Below are 23,594 nucleotides of genomic sequence, written 5' to 3' on the forward strand. Positions count from 1 at the left end.
TTATAATATTTTATTTTATTATTTTTATTTTATGTGTATGGGTGTTTGCCTGAATGTGTGTAAGCTCACCCGTGTCGTGCAATGCCTGTGGAGGTCAGAAGGTACCAAATCCCCTGGAACTGGAGTTACAGACAGTTGTTGGGTGCCATGTGGGTGTTGAGATTCGAATCCAGGTCCTCTGCAAGAGCAGTCAGCGCTCTTAACCACTGAGCTATCTGTCTAGCCCCTGGGGCAAGAATTTCCAAGTGAATCCTGCCTGTCTCATCTCCTGACAGAAAGATCACAATGTGTCAAAGAATGCCACATGTTAGGATGGTAGTGGGTGGAAATGAGGCCCACCCTCACCTTGATCTCTCTGCCTCTGCTTTTGTTAGCAGAGTTACTACTCAAAAGGCACCAGCTTCACCTTATTTCAATGGAAACAGGCCAGGACTGCAGCTATTCCCAAACTGATATAGTGCAAATATTTCTTTTCCTTTCCCAAGTAGCAAGGCCTACAAAATTTGTGAAAGAATGATTCTTAGAACCACAATTCCCACCCATTTATGGAGGGCAGAAATAAACTTCATTTAGTAAGGAAAATTGAAAATGCTTTTTTTTCTAGCTAGAAAGCATTAGCACCTGAACCATTCAAACTATGCATGCTTCTCATATAAGTTTCTGCCATTCTAGGTTACCCACGCATTCAATAAATATTTTTTTAAATGTACACTGCCTCCTATTCCTTGGGCTGCATACTTTCTTAAAGGTCTAGATAAAAATTATAGCAAGACATGCTAGCTGCTCCAGTACTCACATCTACTCTGCTCAGCTAGTTAGACTGCCCACACCTTGTCCCCACCTCCACCCTGGCCTTAGGGTTCCTCTTCCTGCCCCTTCTGCATAGAACCTCCAGACTAGACTCATAATCCAGAGCCCACCCACTGGATCTTGATCCCCCTGGTCTGGGACCAGCTCTATTCGTCCTGCTCCAGGGCTCTCATCTACTCTGCTTAGCTAATTAGACCCTCCCCGAGCTGTTCCCATCCTTGCATTGGGCCTAGGTCCCCTCCTGTTCTCTTTGACCAGTTGTGGAACTCTTTAATAGTCTCCATCTGTTAAAAAATATAGGGATATATATTTAGTATAGAGTAAGAAATTACCTTTTCCTAGGGATGTAACAAAAGTAGGCTTTTCTCTACAATCTATGACCTCCTCAGCCATGCATATTTGGCTATGTTTACAGTGCTACATGGGAGTTCCTGCCCATTGAGAGGGCTTTAAGTCCAATTAAACAGTTGTTGATTGCCCCCAAGATAACGTTTCACTACTGCACCAATAGCGATAGTTTGCTGTACAGGTCACTGTTTTGGATATTAGGCCTTAGAGCTGTAGTTGGACTACTGATTGATTTTATTCCCTTAGCACCTTAGATAGTACCCTATGATACTATGAGAACTCGTCTTCAGGAAGGAGGCTTTTAGGTCAGTTCTAACTGCATTGCTCCAAATCTCATGTCCAAAGTATGCCCTGTCTTCAACAACAGATTCTTATATTCAGGTTCAGGGAGGCAACCAGGACTGTAACAATAGCCTGTGTTATTTTGGGACTCTCTTGGACTACCCTGACCAAAAACTCAAAGAAAGGTTTCTCCTGTCTGGCAATATATATAGCACACGCACACAGGCATGAGTCAGGGGGAACTGCAAACCCTCTCATAACAATCAAGCACATTTCTGATTTTCACAGTATAAAACTTCTCAATATGTCATCTGAATTGTATGTGTATTTCTATACAAGTAACCTGATACCTAGGAGTCTATCTACCACTCTATTTCCAATTTCTAAATTCTTCAACTGGCATTCTGGTTCTTTTGTGCATAAACGCCAGTGAACAGTGGCATCCATTTTCAGTTAGCTGACATCAGCTTTCTGAATAAGCAATGTTAATAAACAAACCCCAGATTATGGTAAATTCACAAAGATACGTCAGAGGTGGCTTCTTATAAATCAAACACCAGGATGGCATGCCTGCTAAAAAAATAGATTTATCAGGCACTTCTAGATTTAATGAAATATATTTTTAATCAAGTTCAGCCTTATGATTTCCATCCATATTTAATAACTTCCTTTCTTCAGTTTTTCTTCACATGTGTTGATAACACTCTTGGATGTTTAATTCTATATAAAGACTCTCACTCCCTGTCATGAGGTTTATAACCAGCATGGCCACCTTGATAGCAGAGTCCTCCTTTACTCTATCATATTTTGTGCTTTTCAAAACCAATACTTTAACCTTAGTTTTAAATTGAGAATCTTTTGTTCCCCAATCAAATACACAAATATTCCATTTAAGACTAATTTATTCATGACCTAACAACACTCAGATTATTCTGAGTTACCTTTCGAACACTAGCCAGCCTGTTCATCATCAAGGACTCCTCTCGATCATCATCATCATCCAAATCCAGCATGGGCATGCTAAAGGGGTCGATGATGCTGCAGCACCTGGAACCTTCATCTCTGGGGTCGAAGGGGTCCACAATTATGGGCTCAGTTCCTTTTATCTCACAACGGCAGAAGGGGCAGCCCTGGCCATCGGACTCCTAAACAAAGAAAACAAACTGATTGGTCCCTGTTCAAAACAATCTGAAATATCAATGACAGCATCTGGATAAAGTTACAAAACAGTTTTGGGGGTAGGAAGCAGGGGAGAGATGTCTTGAAGAATCTAGAAAGGGATGAAAAGAAATTAGCTTATAACAGGGGGACACTGACCCTATTGGACACCATAGGCTAGCAAGTTAAAGCCCAATGCCAGGAATGGACTCACATTTCTGAAGCTGTTCAGCAAGGGTCCCATTGAGCCTTAAACAGTATTGACATTGCCTCTACTCTTTTACCCAAAAGAATTTGGCAGTAAGGTCGTCCTATTGGTGAAGATACTATGTACATGGGCTGTAGAAAAAAAAAGGAGAAATCCATCTGGTACTGACTACAAAGCTTCATTTCTACGGGCTAGTTTTTATAGCAGTGGAAGGTGCTATGCATGCTACCAGATGATAAAATTAATCCATCACCCATCCACGGTTGTGAATCCTGCAAGCTAAAACAACTGGCCTGGTAAGATATGCCCACTAGTGCAATAATGGCATCAATATTATGGAAGTAAGCAACTACTTTAAAATTGGATTCAAGGTCTGCTTCATAAGGTGGAGTCCATAACTGACACTGATATCAGACTTAGGAACTTGTGGCTAGGCAGGCCACAGGTTACAGGGAAGAACATATTACTATTATTCTGCTAAATGGATATAGTATTAAACCTACTACTAATGATTTATTGTTATACCCATAAATTAATGCATCTCTCAACTCTCATTAAACAAGCTTCCTTATGCAGCAAATTGTGATTAACACAGATATCCACAACTGGCCAACACTGAGAGAATTAGAGGCTTATCCTTGAAAAGACACCTATGTCAAACTTCTGTCTCCCAAGGTTCAAAGATCATTATGGAAAAGGAGGAGAAAATATTTCAAGGACCACAGGTGGTAGATGAGCATAGGAAAGAGAGTTTTCCAAACAGTTGAACAATTACCCATACGAACTCACAGCAATGGTGACAGTATACAGAAGTCTCATTTAAGCTCAAGACAGACAAAAATCTCAGCATGGATGTGGGGAGGTAGGTAAGAAACCCCAATCCCACCTAAGGACTACTGACAAACAATGGCAGGAGAGTCAGTCTGCTTTAAGTGTGGGACTGTTGGTATGTTGACCAGATTCCAGTGGATGGATCCACACCAAAGGGCATTTAAGGACACAAGTTTGACTCTATAGGCCTTTACACACACACACACGCACACACACACACACACACATACTTATGTACTTATAAGTATATAAATATTACAGAATAAGTCTCTGCTCCCTTCTTACTAGAGAAATACCATTTTATGGCAGAAAATATTGCCCTACAGTTTCTTTTAACTTCTCTTGGATTAACAAATACCTCTTTGCAATGTAAACTATCAAAGAAAAAGAAAAAGAAAGTCTTTGAATAACTAAATATAAAGAACTGAAACATTCTCTTATTCATCTTGTTTTATATAATCTTAAGAAAATCTTGGAATGGTGAAATGTTTGAGCTGTGGTATTGTTCAAGTTCACTGGACATTACATAACCTTAAATGTTAGAACACCCATAATTTCACACATGATAAAAATAAGACTGAACATAAAAATTTACAGCCACTTTTGAAAGAGATGCATCTTTGCTCTGGAGTGTGTTACTGAATACATTAAAGGTATAATGAAATACTTCTTCTAAAAAAAAAAGACTGAATTCCTGTATTTTGAGTAATCGCTTTATTTTTTTAAATTCAATAATTTTTAAAGAATTTTTGAATTAAAAAAAATTTTCTTCTAATATTTTTAAAAAGTTACATTTTTATTGAGCTTTTGTACATTTCATACAACAATTCTTAATCAGATTTAGGCCCCCTCCCCCATGCCATTTTTAAAAAATTTTATGTGTATCAGTGCTAAGTATGCCTGCATGTATGTTATGTGTTTTCTGCCCGCAGAGGACAGAAGAGGGTGTTGGATCTCCTGGAACTGGAGTTATGGACAGTTCTTAGACACCATATGGGTCTGGGATTCAAACCATGTGGGTGTTGGGTCTTCTGCAAGAACAGCTAGTGCTCTTTACCACTGCACTATCTCTCCAGTCCTACTCTGATAAATTTGTAACACAGAAAAAATTAAAAGAAATAACCTATCTAGTGTCATTTGATACAAAGAACTTTAAACTTCAGAGAATAGTCAATATATGTTATTATCTGGACAAAATGCCTTACTTTAAAAGTAAAAACCCATACTGTGTGTCTACATTGGTGTTATAGCCCTATATTAAACTGGACTGATCAAAACTCAATTAGAAAAAAACCAAAATAGAACTTGGGAAATAGGAGGACACAACTTTGGTGAGGAACTACTGGCACCTGACCACTGATAAGTGAGGGAGAGCTGATCTTTAAGGGAGTAACTCTAGACAGGCTGAACAGGCTTCCAGTGGATGAACTCACATACAGGGACACTGAAGTCCACAAACCTGACTTGAAAGGCTTTTACACATATGCAAAATGTATGAAGTCCTGTGGGTGAGCTATGGGGAGGGTGCAGATAGGGAAAGGAGGTGGTAAATATGATTAAGATGTATAAAATCCACAAAAACTCAATAAAAATACATCAAAAAATGAAATTTCATAATGAAACCTGTTATGTATTATTAATCTACACTGATAAAAAGACCAAAAATAAAATAAACCGGCAATTTGAATAAGCACATTTTCCATATGTAAGGTGTGAGAGATCATGTTTTCTATGTCCAGAATGAGGAACAATTGGAAGCTGTGCTGAGCCCTAAGTGGACAATAAAGATACACAATTTAAACCTCAGAGACAATTGAACAAAGTTAAAGACAAAAGTATAATAATGTGCATATACTGTCCTAACTTCCATAGTAATCAATCCATGTCTGGTTAGCTTCCTCTGTGCCTTTAAACTTCCTGAGTTTCCAAATGACTCTGAAACACATCCTACAAAGTCTATAAATTCACCCATATATATTTATCATCTATCAGTAAAGACAACAGTTGTTTTTTAAACATGTAAGCAAAGATATCATAAGTAAAAAGAATTCACTTAATCCATAAATCACTGTCATATTATTTTTAAGTAGTGTCTGGAATATGCAATCCCTTCTATCAGGTGATGCAGAGTTTCTTACAACCTCCAAGGTCAATAGACATGAGGCTCTGGCTAATAGGCTCCCATTGCCTATTTCCTCCTAAGGCTGACTGACTACTTTTGAAAGAGGAGGGGGTGAAAGTCAACAATATCTTGATAACACAAGAGTGAGACTCAGAGGGACTGGAGAGATGGCCCAGTGGTTAAGAGCATTGGCTGCTCTTGCAAAGGACCTGGGTTTGGTTCCTAGTACCCACCATCAGATACCCAGTATCTGATGCCCTCTTCTGAACTCCATGGGCATTGCATGGATGTACTTTCCTACATGCAGACAATACACTAAAAATAATGAATAAAAAATATATATATATAAAAGGGAGACTCAGAATGGTTCTTCTAAAGCTGAACTTATTAAATTTTTCCTCTAATCCTCTTACCTCAAAGTTTAATATTATGAAAATCAGAGCAGTTATGGAAACAGATAATCACGAAGGTTATTTTCTGATCAGCATGACTTGTTGGTAGCTTATATTACTCATATGCTAATGGGGAAGAAAGATCTGCAAATAACCCCTTTACTTAGACCTGAACATATTGGCATTTTGTGGATCTTAAATAAAAACAGCTGCACTGACTACCTACTATGATCAGTGAACAGTTCATACTGACTGCAGCACTTACTCTAGTATGACTTCAATTATCACTTTTTCTATAATTTGACTACTGACATATGCAAATTAAACTTAACCATAAATTTTCAAATGCCACTTTGGTTACTCTGCCCTAGTTTCTGTCACATGGTTGATTGAGTACGCATGAAGAATGCCTAGATTAGACATGTAACTCGTCAGGATTGTGCGCCAATAATTAAAATAATGTTTCTGTCAACATATACTTAAGTCAAGATCAGAGAACATATGTTAATGAAGAAGACCAATAAATAATGCTGTTCTTAGTGTTCAATGAATTCATGTCTTGTGAATGTTAGGAGGAAGTGTTTAAGACTTCATCCATTTTAATTGACTCAGTAGCTTTCACTTCCCCAAATACAAAATACTTCAAAATTAAAGGGTAGAGAAGTTACAAGTGAATACAACTACCTGAAAATTACTTAAGTTTTATACATATATATATATATATACACACACATATATATGTATATATATATATATACACTCATGATAAAGTAATTTAGTATTACATGTCATTCAATAACATTGTGAGTTAATATTATAAACACAACTTTGGGTAATATTAGAATAAATGAACAATGATAGAAAATACATAAAAATTAAACATTCCAAAAGCAAGCCCCCTATATCCTCACATAAATCACTGCAAGCACCAACTTCCACAGAATCATAAATCAGTCACTCTGTATACTGATGAGGCACAAACTATGTCCTAAATATTTTCTTAGACATTTTAATATAAACATTATGTATAATTTATTTTCCTTCAGAATTATTAGAGGCACACTTTGACTACAGTCATCCACTCTCCTTTTGTGTGTATGAGTGTGTGCTCATGTGGTATATGGATGTGTGTGCACATGTATATGCACTTGAGTATAGGCCAGTGGTCCATGTTATCTGTCTTCCTCTATTAATCTCCACCTTAGTTTTCAAGTCAGAGACCCTCAGTGAATTTGGAGTTCACCAGTTTGACTACACTTGCTGCTCAGTGAATCCTGCGGATCCTCTTCTGTCTTTGCTCCCCTAGTCCTGTGTAAGGAGACATGGAGCTGGCTTTTATGGTGGTGTTGGGGATCCAAGGTCAGGTCCTCGTGCTTCTGTAGTAGGCTTTTTACCCACCAACCCATTTGCCTACATCACAGTCAATCACTTTCTGTTTTGTCACATATGCATTTTATATTTTTTCCCATGTGATTAATTACGAGTGGTTTTCACTCATCAGTTACTTCTAATCTGCATTCTTTCCGTATCTCATGCAGTTTGAACTTACCATAAATCTTTTTCATTAATGACAACTATATATAAAATTGCATATGAATAAATAAACAAGAGTGGGTTAGGTATATATTAAAGATTTTCAGAAAACAAAGACACTCAGTAGTTTCATGCTGAAGGTAGAAGTGAAAGAACAAGTGAAGAACAATTATTCTAAAGAGCAAGAGATCTTTGCTTTGCTATGTTGTAATTCATAAGGGGAAAGACACTGGTGAGTTTACTCGAGTGACCTAGAAATATGAAGAATAAATCCCAAAAGCTCCAAGGAATTCTGAAGTAGAACACTGTGACTAGACTTCTGTGACTACCAGTTATACTGGCCAATTCACTGCATCTTATTTGCAAAGCAAAATGAGATAACACCATTTAAGGGGTATCACTTGGATTGTAATGATTAAATGAGATAAACTATTTCAAAGCTTAACAAAGTACTGTACAAATTCCACTTGGAATATAAAATACCTTCAAAGCCAAGCTAATCTAGCAAGATGACTGAGGGAACATAATAGCTACGGAAAGAAAACCTATTTCGGGAAGAATTCCATTCTTAAAAGAAAAGGCTATAATTATTATTTTTTGTTTCTTGGTCTTTTTTTTTGAGACAGGATCTTCCTGTAGTCACAGCTGGACTGCATTTGCTATGTAGACCAGGCTGGCCTTGAACTCACAGAGCTCACCTACCTCTCCCTCCTAAGTGCTGGGATTAAAGGCATGTACCACCACACCAAGCAAAAAGATTATAATTTTTAAAAATATCTTATTATTTTTGTTTTATGTGTAAGAGTGTATTGCCTGCATGTATGTGAGTACACCCGTGGCGTGCAATGCTGCAGAGGTCAGAAGAGGGCTTCGGATTCCCCTGGAACTGAAGTTAAGGATGGTTCATAGCCGCCATGTGGGTGCTGGGACTCGAACCCGGGTCCTCTGCAAGAGCAGTCAGTGCTCTAACTGCTGAGCTATCCCACCATCCCCCTCAAAAAGACTATAATTTTAAAGGTGCAGAATAACTAGTATAAATCACTAAATCATAACCAGAAGTATGATATGTCTCCTAAATACTATCTCAAGGACTGTTACAAATTCATTTATAATATTAAGTCATTTAATATTCTCATATAGGTACAGTTCTCATTCTAATTTTCCCAGTAAGAAAACGGAGGGTTACGAAATTTGATGAAGGTGACACTGAGCTATGTGACACTGAGCAGGGAATCAGGGTAAGGGGGCCTTCTTCAAGAGTCTAATTATTCATCCTAACACTTTAATTTACCAATCTTGGCTCATAGCCTAGGCTAAAATAAAGCTTCATAATGCAACTGGCCATTCATTAGTAGATAACATTTTAGAAACTATTATGTTCAAATCACAGGTTTCAAAATGCAAGAAGCCTAAATAATCAATAAATATTCTGTTCAAAAGTTTAGCATTTTCACAGGCTAATGGAAAGCTTGTGTGAGTAATTATAAGAGCACTCCTTAGAAATATATCTGCTGTTTACAACTAATGAAAATATTATACATATTGCTTTGTAGTTTATGTTTTAAGGACATTTTGCTTAATTCATCAATCTTTAAAACACCTATAAAAGAAAGAAAAGAAAGGCCCATTTTAGGTTGTTCAAGTTACCTAATAATATTTCCAAATTGTCAATATCTGTTATTTTCAGCTATAGCACAGTACACTGAAATCCATCTAATTTAGTCAGTAGACTCAGAATCAAGCATTTAGTCTACATGATTTTGTTTTCTCAGGGGCTGGTGAAGTGGCTCAATAGGTAAAAGCACTTTCCTGAAAGCCTGAAGACCTGGCTCAAACAGTCAGACGAGACAAAATGGGAGGAAGAGAGAGGAGACTGGTAAGGAAGCTTACAGGCCAGATAGCCTGTGGTTCTCAGCAGAGCACTAACAAGGGGGATCCTGCCTCGGTAATGTAGAAGAGAGATGACTCTGGAAAGTTATTTTCTCAACCCCACACATGCTTCTTGTCATGTGGAAACCTGTGGCTGTGTGTGGTCAAGCGTGTGCGCACGTGCGCACACACACACACACACACACATACACACACACACACACATACACACACAGAAATAATAAAATAAAACATAGCCCTGTGTAATTCCAGTCATTCTTATGGCCTTACTTTAGCTCAGGTGCCACTATAACATTTTTGACAATTTTCACAGCTGTTTCTCAAATGAAAGAAAAGCTTTGTTTTATTTTCTCACACACAAAAAGATCCAACGTGCAGTCAAAGAGAGAAGCATCAATTTTCAACATTAAAAATTTTTAATTGTGGTTACTGTTAATTAATTTTATGTGTGTCAATATGTGCACATGTGTGCAGGGGCCTGCAGAGGCCAGCATGCTTGGAATTTCCTGGGACTGGAATTGCAGTTGGTAAAGTCTCCTGGGAAGTGAACTTGGGTGCTTTGCATTTGGAGTACATGCTTTTAATCACTGAACCATCTTTCCAAGCCCAATTTTAATAATTCTTAAAAATAAATATTATTTGATTTTTTTCTTACAACATTTCAGTAAGGGTAGAAAATTTAAGACTGCTTCTGAAAGAAGCTACAGAAAAGAACCACTTCTTCCTAGGATCATTCCCTGAGCTCCCTTCTTACCTCTTCCTGACACCTGCACATTCTCCCCATGATGCACTCAAATGGAAAAACCATAACCCTCTTTAATCACATGTAGCAGTACAGTCATCACTCATAGACTTTGATCTCTTCACTCTTGCAAATTACCATTCTGAACACCACAACATCTGTCCTTCAAAATGGTTTGCAAGCAAAACGAAGCAAAAATAATCGCAGGAAAATTTTATTTTAGTTTTAATTGATGTAAAGTTCTTGACAGCAGTTCAAGTTCTGCTGCTTAATCAATTGACAGAGAAACTCATTTTTAGTTTGGATATAAGAGCTGAACTCAGCTTGGAGTCTGTGCCATTCAGGAGCTCACAAGTCATTTTCTAGATTTTCTGTAAGAACAGAGTGACACAGTTCCTTACTCACACTTTACATAGTAACCCTGCTGCATTACGGGAACACTGTATGCTGTACACAAAGGAAGATGTGAAGTTCAGGACTGAAAATGAATGCTTTGTTACTAGCCTATTAACATGTGGAAGTGAAAGGGAACTCTGCAAGCTTTAGTAACCAAGCATAGAACAGGAAGTCCCACCCAGAGAAACACTGCTTCAAAGAACACTGGAAAGATGATTATTTGATTTATTTAGTATTTGCAAACTCTGCCATGGTTATTCAATTTATTGACTAACACAAGATGTTACAGAAGCAAAAAAAAAAAAAATCTGACACCTCTTTTGGGGCATGACTGATGTGCCATTATGACAGCATTTAAAGAGTAACCACTCACAACTAACTGATAGCACTACTGGGTCTTTCTTGGGTTTACTGTTAATTACATAAAATTTAAGTCTCTAATGAATTTCAATTAAACCAAAATAGGGCATCAAATGAAAGGCAGTTCTGGTGAAGAATGACTTGCTGAGAATGCACATTATCTTAAACAGTTTTAGTCAAAGTTTAATATTTCTGATTGGATTCCGAGAGATTTATCATAACTTTGTGGTAGGCATGCAGTTTCTAAAATCATTTTCATATCAGCACCCCCAACTAAAGTAGTGAAAAACAGAAAATTGTCTAGCATCCATAATTAATTTGAAGGATAACCAGATATTCACTTCAAGTAACTAATACTAATCCCATCTATAGAACTTTCACACTTCTTAAACTCAAGGTAGGAGCTGCGTCTGAAGTTTCTTTAATCTCATAGATTAGTTCACACACACCAGCTGCTCAAGGAATATTTCCTAAAATTACAACAATAATTAAAAACAAAATGGAAATCGTGGTAACAATTATTAAAATATGCAGGTTTGTTTCTAGCAGGCCAGCAGGGTCACCACCACAACAAGAAAGCCTAAATTTTTCTCTGACAAGGAAAGCCAACGATCCCATAAAATAAAATCAACAGCTTTAAAGTAAAAAGAAAAAAGAAACCTCTAAGCTATGCCATATTTAAATAAAGGAAAAGTAAAAAGAGAGCCAGGCTACTCCACACCTTGGTCCACAGGTCCATCGTGCAGCATTCTCCACTATGTCTACAACTTGAGATCCAAGGTTTGGAAATGTATTGCGGAACTAAGGAAATGCAGTAACATGTTCTTTTCATGCACATAATGAATAGTTACTATAATAGGTAAGACCCTCAAATTGAGGCTATAGACAGGAAGCTGTTAGACTATCTTACATTTTCCAACTACATTTTAATTGAACTAATATGTAAGACTTTCTTTTGTTAAATAAAGGGGGAATTTTTCAATAACTGGCTTAAAAAAAACCACAAAACACTGCTGATCATGCAATGGCATAAGACTTTCCAAACAGATTTACTGACTAGTAGGAAGCAGACTATGTGAGATTTCTATGTAAGTATAAAATGCTCATAATCCAAAAGCAGAAATGATCAGATGTTGAAGGTTTTTTGACCAGCAAGATCCCACTGAGATTTAGGGACTCTAACATCACTTTAGAATTTTCAATCCTTGTCCTAATGACAAGTTTATTTAAGGACATGAAAAGCTTGTATCTAGGATCACTGTAAATATTTTTTCGTATAAGAACAGAGTACACAGAAGTTTGGTCTGATAGTCTTTTGTGCCAGTAGTAAAACTAAAAATGGAGATAAAATAATGGGCTTCAAATGCTACTAGATGGAACAAAGCGTCTTTGGCTAGAACTTTTAAAACTCATTCTCAGATCTGGAGCAGGATAAAGTTCTGAAAGATCACAGATACTTCTCAGAAAATAATTGTACAATACAAACATATAATAAGGCTTTCCACAAATAATTTAAAACACTGTCCTTTTAGATAGTATAGACTTACACCCCTTTACTTCACTCCATAGTATCTGGAACACAGTTAAAAATTATTTACTGAGAAACTACCCACATGTACATGGGCAGAGGGATTCTAAAAAATGTAATCCATAGTCTAGAAGGCAAATGTAAATATATATATGTAAATACTTACAATATAATCAGGTAAAGTTTATAGAGGAGCGTACAAATAGTATTAGATATTTATTAATATACCCTTTTGTAGAGAATTCAAAGTTAACAATAAACTATTTGCCTAGTTGCACATGCCTATATGCAAAGTCCAATGATGGTTTGGTATGACATTACATACTGGTGGCATAAGTGTGATTTAATGCAACTATTATTCCAATCTCTTGAATACTTCTGAACTGTTCATTTTTTATTACTGTATTTCATAAACTATTATTTGTCACTATTCTCTCGGATAACTTCTGTTAAAATTTCACCTTAATACTGTTTTCAGTGCTTGATAATATATGTACCTCCTCCATTTCTAAAACCCAAACTGAGAAGTATTTAAGCATTAGAAGAGAAACAGCAAATGTTAACAATTTAGAAATTTTACTGACTATATCTGCATATAAGGTAACTAACATCAATATGAAAATTTATCCAGGAATCCGGGAATCAATTATCAACTAGTAAGCGGAATGTCACCATCTAGAAAAAGTACAATGATATATAAAAATATTGTGGTATAAAGGGCAGAGCATTACAATACAGCAGCACGAGGTAGGAAATTACCCTGTTTTCTTACATGACAGACCTTCTTCAAACTGTTCAGAAACTTCATATATCAAATATACATATGGGCTCTGAAGTTAAAAAGAAAGATGAGCCTCCTTTCAAGAAGTATATAAAACAAAGAAACTTTTCTTGCTTTATATTCGTCTATACTATTTTTTTTCTAACTCACCCTGGGCTACAAAGTAAACAGTTACTTTGTAATATGCTTTGAACAACAGCTCTCATTTCTACCAAATTAATCTGTTAACTAAGTTAACCCTCTTATTTCAAATAGTAAGCACAGCATTAAGTCAGACGTGAATTTCATAACACGTCACATGGCTATTTATGCACACTTCAGGGCTGGAGCCCAAGAGAACCAGTGGAAACACACAGCCCTGGATGGGGCAATAGGTACTCAAGTGTGCACTAACCTAAATTTATGCATTCCTTTAGAAAAAGAGCAAAGCTGTTATTTTTCTCTCAGGAACATGTGAGAGTCACACTACCAGAAGGCATGTTTAAGTAAATCTAAAGGAGAACAGGTACAACCTGGCCTTCTTTTCAGCTCCGTACTCATCCTGAAATCCTGAATGGTAGCAGGTGAAGCACTTTTCAGTACTCCCAGTCAGTCAGTGAGCTGGAAAACGTCTGCAATACTTTCTACCAGTATGTCTGAAATATACTTGTGTACAGATGGTTTTGTCTTCTACAAGCATATCAAAATTTATTGAGGGTCATTTTTGAGAGGGCACTGCTAAGTTTAAAGAATGATTACTGTTAACATAAACAGCAATCAAGTGCCCATCTGCTGGGAATGATTCTTGCTGATGCCAAACTGAGCCTCCTCCTTCCTCTAACTTCTCCCTGTACTGTGCAGATTCATCAACAAAATGAAGGGGTTGCAGGAAATAAGGGCAAAGATATTAAGAAAACAAGACAAAGTAAAAACCACAAGAATGCTGAAGGACACAAGTATGGGGATGCTAAACAATTTACTGAGGCAATAAAGATGGCTCTAAGTTCACAAAAGGATGTGAAAATCCAAACCAACTATATTCTACTTTTTAGTTCTTCTCTTTTACCCATCTTTAAACTCTCAAAAGAAAATGGAAGTTCTTTCAAAAGACTAAGGAATCGAGATGATCATTATATTTTATTGCCAACCCCTGAGTTCAACAGGCCCCACTGCCACGTGAGGCTATTTTTTGTTTTCATGAACCTCCTGGCACATCCTGGCTCACCCAAGAGGTACAAAGTTAGAAAGAGAACATCAGGAGTGAGAAGACTTGAGTTTAAAATTTTAATTATTTGATTTCTAAATTACATCAACATATTGCTAAGTTTAACATTACTGCATTAACCTGCAGTTGTAGAATGGCTTGATAAAAAACTGTCAATATTCCAAAAAGTTAAACCTGGAACTCTGTCAAAAGACTATTTTAAACCCCTAACTTTTATAACACAAAAAGAAATACAAGAGTCCTTGGAGAAAACAGTTTTTGTTTTCTTGGCCCTATTATAAAACATCAAATCACTTTTTGTTTATTAAATGTCTAACTATAGACAAGAAGGTAAATAGTCTTAGATTCAACTTCTGAAAATTAAAAATCTCGTGTTCAGATAGAAACTATTTCAGAGATATTTTTCTGATTGTCCTGTTTTGGTCCCACAAAGCAACCATAGACACAAATGAGACATAAACGACACCTGAGGTAAAAAGAGATTTGGCTGAAAGCAACAGCATAAGATTTGTTTACTATATTGCACTGTGTCTCAAAACTACTGTCCAATCTGAGCCACTATAAATGTGTTTTCTTGGTAACAGTAGTATCTACATGTGTCATCCTGAAATTAATGGCACTGTAAAAGCAGAACTACTCACAACTAACATGAACTTAAGTTATATATACAAACAAAACAGAACATAAAACAGTAAAAATATCTTTTTTGGTTTTTCTGTTTGTTTGTTTTTCATCTTTTGGAGCCAGGGTCTCCTTGCAAAGCTGGCATGGAACTCACTTTGTAGAGCAGGGTGGCCTTGAACTTACAGAGATCCAAATGCCTCTGCCTCCTGTATGCTGGGATTAAAGGAGTGCACCACCATGCCTGGCCTAAAAATATCAATTTCTATAAACTCAAAACATTAAGTCTTTTATACAGTACTGTTTCAGATATGGCACTTATAAGTATTACTTCCTGGACAACAAGATGAAGACACTAGGGGGAACTGAGAGTGGGGATACAGAGAAGCATCCATGCTGATAAAAGCTCTACTGTACCTGCCACGCGGTAAGGCATGAGGTGCACATCAAATGCCCACAAGGCTCAATCTTGACGTCTTTGTCATTCTCTGCACAGATTTTACAGAGCTGAAAAGTGGAGCCCATTTCACAATAGAGTTCATATTGCTCCTGAAATATAGGGAGAAAGGGGCGATGTTAATGGATTTCTAGCATAAAGCACTGATGTTGAATTTCCTCAAGTATGATGACTTATAGTAAGTACCTCACACTTGATCTTTTTAGGATTAACATTACTATTTAAGGACATGTTTTACATTGACAACTACAATTTCATCAATAAAATCAATTTTTAAAACATCTGAGTTCTTGTCATCAATTTTATAACCTTTAAAAATTTTGGATTATTTACTGTTTTATAATTATTTTAAGAAGCTGCTTTAGCAGTTGAAGGCATCAAAAGACAAAACCCACAGTCTGAAAAGCAACACACATGAATGGCTGCTCTGTGGATGTCACACACTCATTTCACTCCCAAATTCAAGAATTCCTGTCTTAACATTGTTTTATTTCTGAGACAACTGTATAAATATCAGAATGAAAGACAATCAATGTTTACCATCTTCACATGCAGCAATACTAGCCATGTAACTGCCCAAAGCATAAAACAGAATGAAAAAAAAAACCCCCAAAACTTCAGATGAGTAGGTTTCAACTACTTTTCTCAAATTCTAAATTGTCTCTAACTTGAAAGCATATGAACAGTAAATATTCTGTCATCTAAAAAAGTATTTTCATAAAAATAATTTCTTCTTTTTATATTTTCTTATTTTTATGTGTATGAATATATTGCCTGCATGTATCTAAGTGCGCATCAAGTGTATGTATCTAAGAAGGAGTCAGAGTGGAACCGGAGCTTTAGATGGTTGAAAGCCATCATGTGGGTGTTGGGAACTGAACCTAGGTCCTCTGCAAGAGCAGCTAGTGCTTCTAACTACTGAGCCATCTGTCCAGTCCTATTTTTAACTATGCTGTGAAGATTAGAATGCTTGATTAAAGTAAAACTCGGTGCAAATACTGAAAATTTCTAAGTTTTCAAAGATACAAACAGATTGGTAAATATGAAAAATTTGTTAAATGTTGTTTATGAGAGCCTGAAAGAAAAATAAAAATTTGTATAAATTAAGCCATTTGTTTGTAAAGTAAATACCTACAAAGTTCCAAGACTTAAACAGGATAAATAGCAATGCTAATTGTAGATACTACTAAAAACATTGCAATAGTGCAAGGTTGAGAAAAAATATACATGCATTTGTATAAATATATACCCACATACAAATGCATGCACATACACATGCCAATTTAATCTACTATGGTGTATGTCGGGAAATACATGATATTTAGAGAAACTAAAGAATAAGGCAAGAGAATGAGTCAAAATGGAAGAAGATTTATTGCCGGAAGCAATAAAAGTTATAAATTTTTGATAATATTGAACTAGTAGATAAGTATCTATATCGCCTGATTATCCAAATCAGTTTGCAATTGTAATGGATGGCAGAAAACTAAAGTCACAGGTGTGGAACTAACTGCAACCTAAGGAATAAGAATACTTATGTGAAACTTACATGGATGACACTATTCTTGAAGAGTTAGTCATTATTATTTTTGTAGTGCTGGGGTTCCAGCTCAGCACTTGAACATGCTAGGCAGGTACTTTGCAAACTGAGCTATATCCTCAGACCAAGTTAATTTAAAAATATGGCTTTAGAAAGAGGAATAATCTCCCATTGGTATCCTTTTCTATATATTAGAAAATACATTACAGAACTGCTACGGCAGTCATATGTTACACTTTAAAAGCCATCCACAAATAGTACATATAAATGACAATGTGTCTATTTCCCTTCAATATATCAAGACCATGGGTACTGATGCCAAATAAAGTAAAAATTAGTTTTCTATCTTTGAAACATTCATTGATTATCATGGAAAGTACTAACATATAAAAATATTAAATATTATAGAATGAGATTCTCAGAAAAACATATAGTTCAGATTACCACTTCCTCCTTTTCCTAATTCTTTAATCCTTCTTCAATTAAATATGAGTTTTGGTTGGTGCTTTTTGAAATGCACACTCATTCACTTATGAATACTTGCTAGTTTAAAAAATTTGACTTAAATAATGCAATTTTATAAAGTGATATGTTCAATTATATGATTTCTCTAACAATGGACATTTTTTGGAGGGGGTGTGAATTTGAGGCAGGATCTCCCTGTAGCCCAACAGGCCTAGAACTCTCTATGTAGACCAGGCTCACAGAGATCCTCCTGCCTCTGCCTCCTAAGTGCTGGGATTAAAGGCGTTCAGTGTAAACATGCCCTGCTCAGTGGGTATTTTTAATAGACAAGATGCAGAAGTTTCCACATGAGCACACAAAGGTCACACCTTCATGGTACTGGATGCACACAACCACTATAGGCAAACCATGGCTTATTTACTCTATCAATGAGCAATTAAGTAACTGGTGAGTTTTTGCTTTGTGAGAGATGCTGCAGTGAATACCATTAAATAGATCCTTGTGTGCATGGCAAAGTGGTACACAGATGGCATTTACTGCCAAAGATGTGTTCATTCAGAGTTTTGTACTTACTGAAAATGATTTAAAACAGGCAATTTACCAAGTTCCCACTCATAATGTATAAGACTGTCAAATTCGATTTGGAAAAAGTAATTAGTATTCTCAGCCTTTCTCAATATTCTCATATTACTCATTTCACTTTAAAAGTCAGAATATAAAACAGATCATTTCTGTCATCATTAATAAGGATTTTTTTCCTAACATGTATGATCCTGCCTATGGATTTATCTATCTCTAGGTAAATGTCAGTAAGTATTATACTGCAAGTCTTACCATTAACAAAAGAAATTTTTATCTAAAATAGGTTATACAACTTATTTGTATCTTTTAATTCCTGAATTCATATTAAAATACCTGTGCATATTTTTGATACATATTCCGATTTATCCCAGAGATAGTAGAAATATTAATGATATTTCCAGAAATTATCCTTACCTGTGTAACTTTTATGTGATCATGGGGTGTAGGTTCACACAATCCAGTTAAATCAGGATTATAACTGCGTCCATCAGGATAAAGATAACTGAATTTAAAAATGTATCATTTTAAATATTAGTTTTAATTGCAATTAACTTTAATCAAATTCTTCTCTATCTAGACACAATTTTTATGGTTCCTTTTCACATAGAAATCAACAATTACAATTTTTATAAGGACAAACATAATATGGACTTACCCATTTAACTATTTTCAATTAAATACCTCTAATATCGATTCCTTATATAGTTAGAAGTTAATTTATGGGTTAAGTATATTCTATTCCAGAACTACCTGAATATACTTCTAGTTAGATGTACTATATATTATATTTGAAGCACAGGTGATGTTAAATGTATCATTTTATGCTATGTTGAATACCAGATGGAGAGAAAAAGAGAATTAAGGCTGTAAACTGAAAGTCATTAAAGCTCTCTGTGGTAACTTTCCCACAGATTCCCAGTCTATCTGCTTCTGTCTGTCTGTTTCTGTCTCTCTCCTAACTCCCAGTCTATCTGCCTCTGTCTGTCTCTCTCTCCTGACTCATTTTTCACTCACCTTAATATGCACGCATGTGCATAAAGCCCCTTATGACACATACATGAACATACCTATATAATTTTATCTTGAGACAGGGTCTCCCTATAGCCCTGGCTGGCTTGGAACTCACTATCTAGAACAAGCCAGTCTAGATTTTACAGAGATCTAGCTGACTCTGCTTCCCAAGTGGTGGGAGTAAAAGAATACACCACAATGCCTGGTATGACACACATATTTTAACATGTAGAAAACATAAAAATTTTACGTTTCACTGACGTCTGTGAAGTCATAAACAGAACGGTTTGCAAATACAAGGTTTTCTGCTCAGACGAAATAGAAATCTAAGCTAAAATTGGAGTAAAATGACCTCTTGGCAGTGTTAAAACACAGTTTAATCATTATTCAAAAGTATACTGAAAACCAAGTTTACTGTACCATTAAATACCATTTTTGAGTAAAGCATGACTGTACTTTTAAGACTGATACAAAGGGGAGTGTCCTGCAGTGATGCTGATTATGCAAAGAGAGGACAGAGAAAGTAGTATATGACTGATGATTAGCTCGTTAAAATACAGATAATTTCTGTTTGATAGTATCCTCTATCGTAGGGCTCAATAAAAATTTAAGAATAGAATATACAGTAGTAAATATTTTAAAGGAATAAAGACTGCAAAAATTTTTGGTGCAGCAATAAAATATCTTTAAATGAAACAACTACAAATATATTAGTAACTAATATTGGAACTTATGCTGCAAAATAGAAAAATAAAATTAAAGGAGCAAATATCCTCAAGTACTAAGAGACAAATTGGTCAGGTATTTCTTTTAACATAGAAAGAAAAAGGAATTGACTTCTTTTAAATATTTAGTGTTAAGATGGAAGGGTGACAAAATTCTATAGTAATCAATTTAGGAATAACAAGCAAAAGTAGGGAAACTTTGTCACATCCTAAAAAGCTCATTAAAAGGATTATTATACAATATTTCATTTAGCACAGTATATATAAATTCTGGGGAGATCTCAGATTTGGAAAATTACAAAAATGAATATAAAGATTCCAGAGTAAAGGCTAAAAGGTTTTATTTATCCTATCAAAGGCAAGTTGGTGCCTTTGTCCTTGGTATAACCAGAATGCCACACCAGTCACTGACCATGGCTGAGGAAGATGAGACTCTCAGTTGATTACCACCTTAAACCTCCCTGCCAGCTACATCACACGGTAGTGGTTCAACCATAAAAGAAAGAGCCCAGCCTTGATGATAATTAGACTAGATGATGTACTGTGCACTGACTGATCCCCCCCAAAATCCTCCCAAATTCATGAATATTATATCCTAATCAATTATTGAAGTCAGATTCAAGTACCCAGCTCCTTTAGTGTTTGTGTGTGTGTGTGTGTGTGTGTGTGTGTGTGTGTACATATTAAAAGTTAATTTGCATAAGAGGTCTGAGGGTTTGATACATTGCATGGGATATTATAATTTGCTATTTTTTACTGGCTTCTGAAAAATAGAAAAAACAATATAAAGTTTATCAAAACTGTACAATGTACAAATTTACCAACTCAGGCCTTCTTTATAATTTGAACTTTACATTTAGAAACAATGTCATGGTAAATCTAAAGACACAGACAGGAATCCTTAAGGCATGAATAAAGAATAGCAAATGTATGAAAATTAGAAAAACAGTGAAATTCACATATGGGTGCTATACACTGCCACACATTTCCCACATCACTGATGTTTTACAGTTGGATGGCCTTAAAAAATAAAAGATTCGGGGGGGCTGGGATACAAGCCTGTAACACTGTAGTCCCAGGACTCAGGACGCTGAAGCAGGAAAATGGAGAGTTGAAGGCCATTTGGGCTGCACAGAAAGATCGAGGTCAGCAGAGACTGTCCATTGATATTCTGATTCAACAGCCAAACTCAAAGCATACAGCAACAATTTCTTTCTCTTCACATTGATACTATTATGTTCTTTTTCTGATTTTAAAAATGGCTCCCCTTTCTGTGTTTAGCAGTTATTTTAGAAAAGGGAGTATCTAAAACATTTGCTCTCTGCGAACTTTGAAGAACTGTCTCCTGCCACGCTTGTTTCTGTCACTATCCTCTGCTCCATACTGTAAGTGAGGCCGTGATAGTATTGGTTACCTAAAAATCTGAAGAGTCAGGAAAGGGGCAAGTGATGGAGTGAAACTGAAAATGCAAAAGAAGAGAGTGTCACATGTGACTTAATTCCTAAGAATGAGACAGAATTATTAGGAGGAGCCTGACAGATGTCCAGGCTGTGGGGACAGGAGGCACTGCTAACCTAAGGACCAGCACTTAATTATGTTAAAATATTACTGAACAGCCCTTTGCTTCCCTGAGCCTGCAGGATCCTCAGCTCTCTCTCCAACCCGCAAGCCTCTCTCTCTGGGGTAAGTCTATCCTGCCCTCCATTCCTTGACTCCCACAGACTCACAATCCTGTGCACCAGAGCAACTCAGTTCCCTCACGGGTCCCCAGGGGCGCTCTGGGCCTGGCCCTGCCCTCACCCCCCACTGCCTCTCTGGGTCTACACAATGCACCGGCCTCTTTCCTGGACCCAGGGCTGACCTTTCCTTTTCCTGGTCCTTTGCATCCAGACCAACCAAGCTCCTCAGTGCAGTTCCAAGGGGCCCCTGGGGCTGTCTCCCTCCACCATCTTCCTTTGCATCTCTGGGTGGCACAGCCACCAGCTGCCCTAGACCAGCATCTTTCCTGGGCACAGCTACCAGGCAGTCCAACCCCCAAATTCCTGAGGCCAAAATCTATCCTGGAGGAATCCAGACCTTAGGAGAAAGCCTGAGAGTACCTGATCCTCATCTGACTTGGGCCTCTGTGGACACTCCTGAAGACAAAAGCACTCTGGCCACCCCAGTATAAAATCAAAAGAGAGAACTGGAATCTTAGAGGAACAAGCCTTTCATGACCAAAAAGTAAAGCACAAAGACACATAAAGTTCACAAAAACAAGTAGACCTAAACTTGAAGGCTTGAGTCTCACCCAAAAATCAGAAACTACAAAAGAAATTCTCAAGTCAAAATCACAGAGAAAAAATAATAACATGAAAAACCAAAATAACATATCCCCAACAAATACAAATAGTGCTCTAGAGGAGTACAATGAGAATGCGCTAGAGAAAATGCAGGACATGGAACTCAAAAGAACAATTATAAACATGATAAAAGAATACGGTGGATTTAAAGAACTCACAAACAAAGAAATCAAAGAACTGAAGGAAGATAGGGATAAACTTCTGAATGAATTCAGAAAAGTTAGAAATATTGAAGAATACTCAGGCTGAAATGAAGAAGGAAGTGAAATACTCAGTAAGCCAATTAGAAGTGACAGGAGAAAGCCTCACAAATAGGATGAAGGAAATGGAAAAAAAGAATATCAAAACTGGAAGATAGAGTGGACGAACTAGACCACTAAAGAAAAGATTATGAAAAAATTTAAAAAATCACAAGAATGGATTATGAAGGAATTGCGTGATACCAATAAAAAGAACAAACTTACGAATCATAGGCATAGAGGAAGGAGAAGAATCCCAAGATAATAGAATGGAACAGATCTTCAACAGAATTATGGAAGAAAATTTCCCAAAATTAAAGAAAGATATGCCCATACAAATACAGGATGCATATAGAACACCAAACATACAGGACCAGAAAAGAAAAGTCTCCACGGCACATCACAGTAAAAACACTAAACGTACAAAACAAAGAGACAATACTGAAAGCTGCAAAAGAGAAACAAGAAGTCACATGTAAAGGAAAACAAATTATGATAGCAGCTGACTTTTCAGTGCAAAGTATGAGAGCCTGGACCAAAGTAGTCCCAGTTTTAAATGACCACAGATGCCAACCCAGATTACTATACCCAGCCAAAATGTCTACTATAGTCGAAGGGGAAAGAAGAATCTTCCATGACATAAATAGCCTGAAGGAATTCATGTCCACAAAACCAGCCCTTCAGAGAGTTCTGGAAGCAATACAAAGAGCTGAAGAAAGGAATGACTATACCCAAGGGGTCGCGGAAAGAAATCCAATGAAAGTGTAACTGTGGAAAAGTACAGCTACATCAGGAATATAAATAGAAATAAACATGACAGTATTCAATACTTATCTTTCGTTAATAACTTTAAATATTAACCGACTGAACTCCGCAGCCAGGAGACACTGACTAGGTAAATGGGTTAAGAAACAAAACCCAACTTTTTGGTGTCTGCAAGAAATCCATCTCATTTAAGGAGAGACACTATCTCAAAGTGAAAAGATGGAAAAAAATATACCAAGAAAATGGTACTAAGAAAAAAGCA

At 36.5% G+C, this 23,594-nt stretch overlaps 1 protein-coding gene across 4 annotated transcripts in view; it reads right to left on the minus strand.

Annotated features, from left to right (window-relative positions):
* Cblb (Cbl proto-oncogene B) overlaps positions 1-23,594 on the minus strand; it is a 231,991-nt gene that overhangs the window by 54,292 nt on the left and 154,105 nt on the right. For all 4 annotated transcript variants that reach the window (XM_017802455.2, XM_017802454.2, XM_008850079.3 and 1 more), the window contains exons 8-10: positions 18,665-18,752; positions 15,624-15,755; positions 2,382-2,585 (exon numbers count right to left, since the gene is read on the minus strand). In XM_017802455.2, coding sequence (XP_017657944.1) covers positions 2,382-2,585; positions 15,624-15,755; positions 18,665-18,752 — 424 coding nt within the window. The remainder of the gene's footprint in view (positions 1-2,381; positions 2,586-15,623; positions 15,756-18,664; positions 18,753-23,594) is intronic.

Source organism: Nannospalax galili, unplaced genomic scaffold (genome assembly GCF_000622305.1).
Source record: "Nannospalax galili isolate Female #2095 unplaced genomic scaffold, S.galili_v1.0 scaffold465, whole genome shotgun sequence".
Taxonomy (NCBI): Eukaryota; Metazoa; Chordata; class Mammalia; order Rodentia; family Spalacidae; genus Nannospalax; species Nannospalax galili.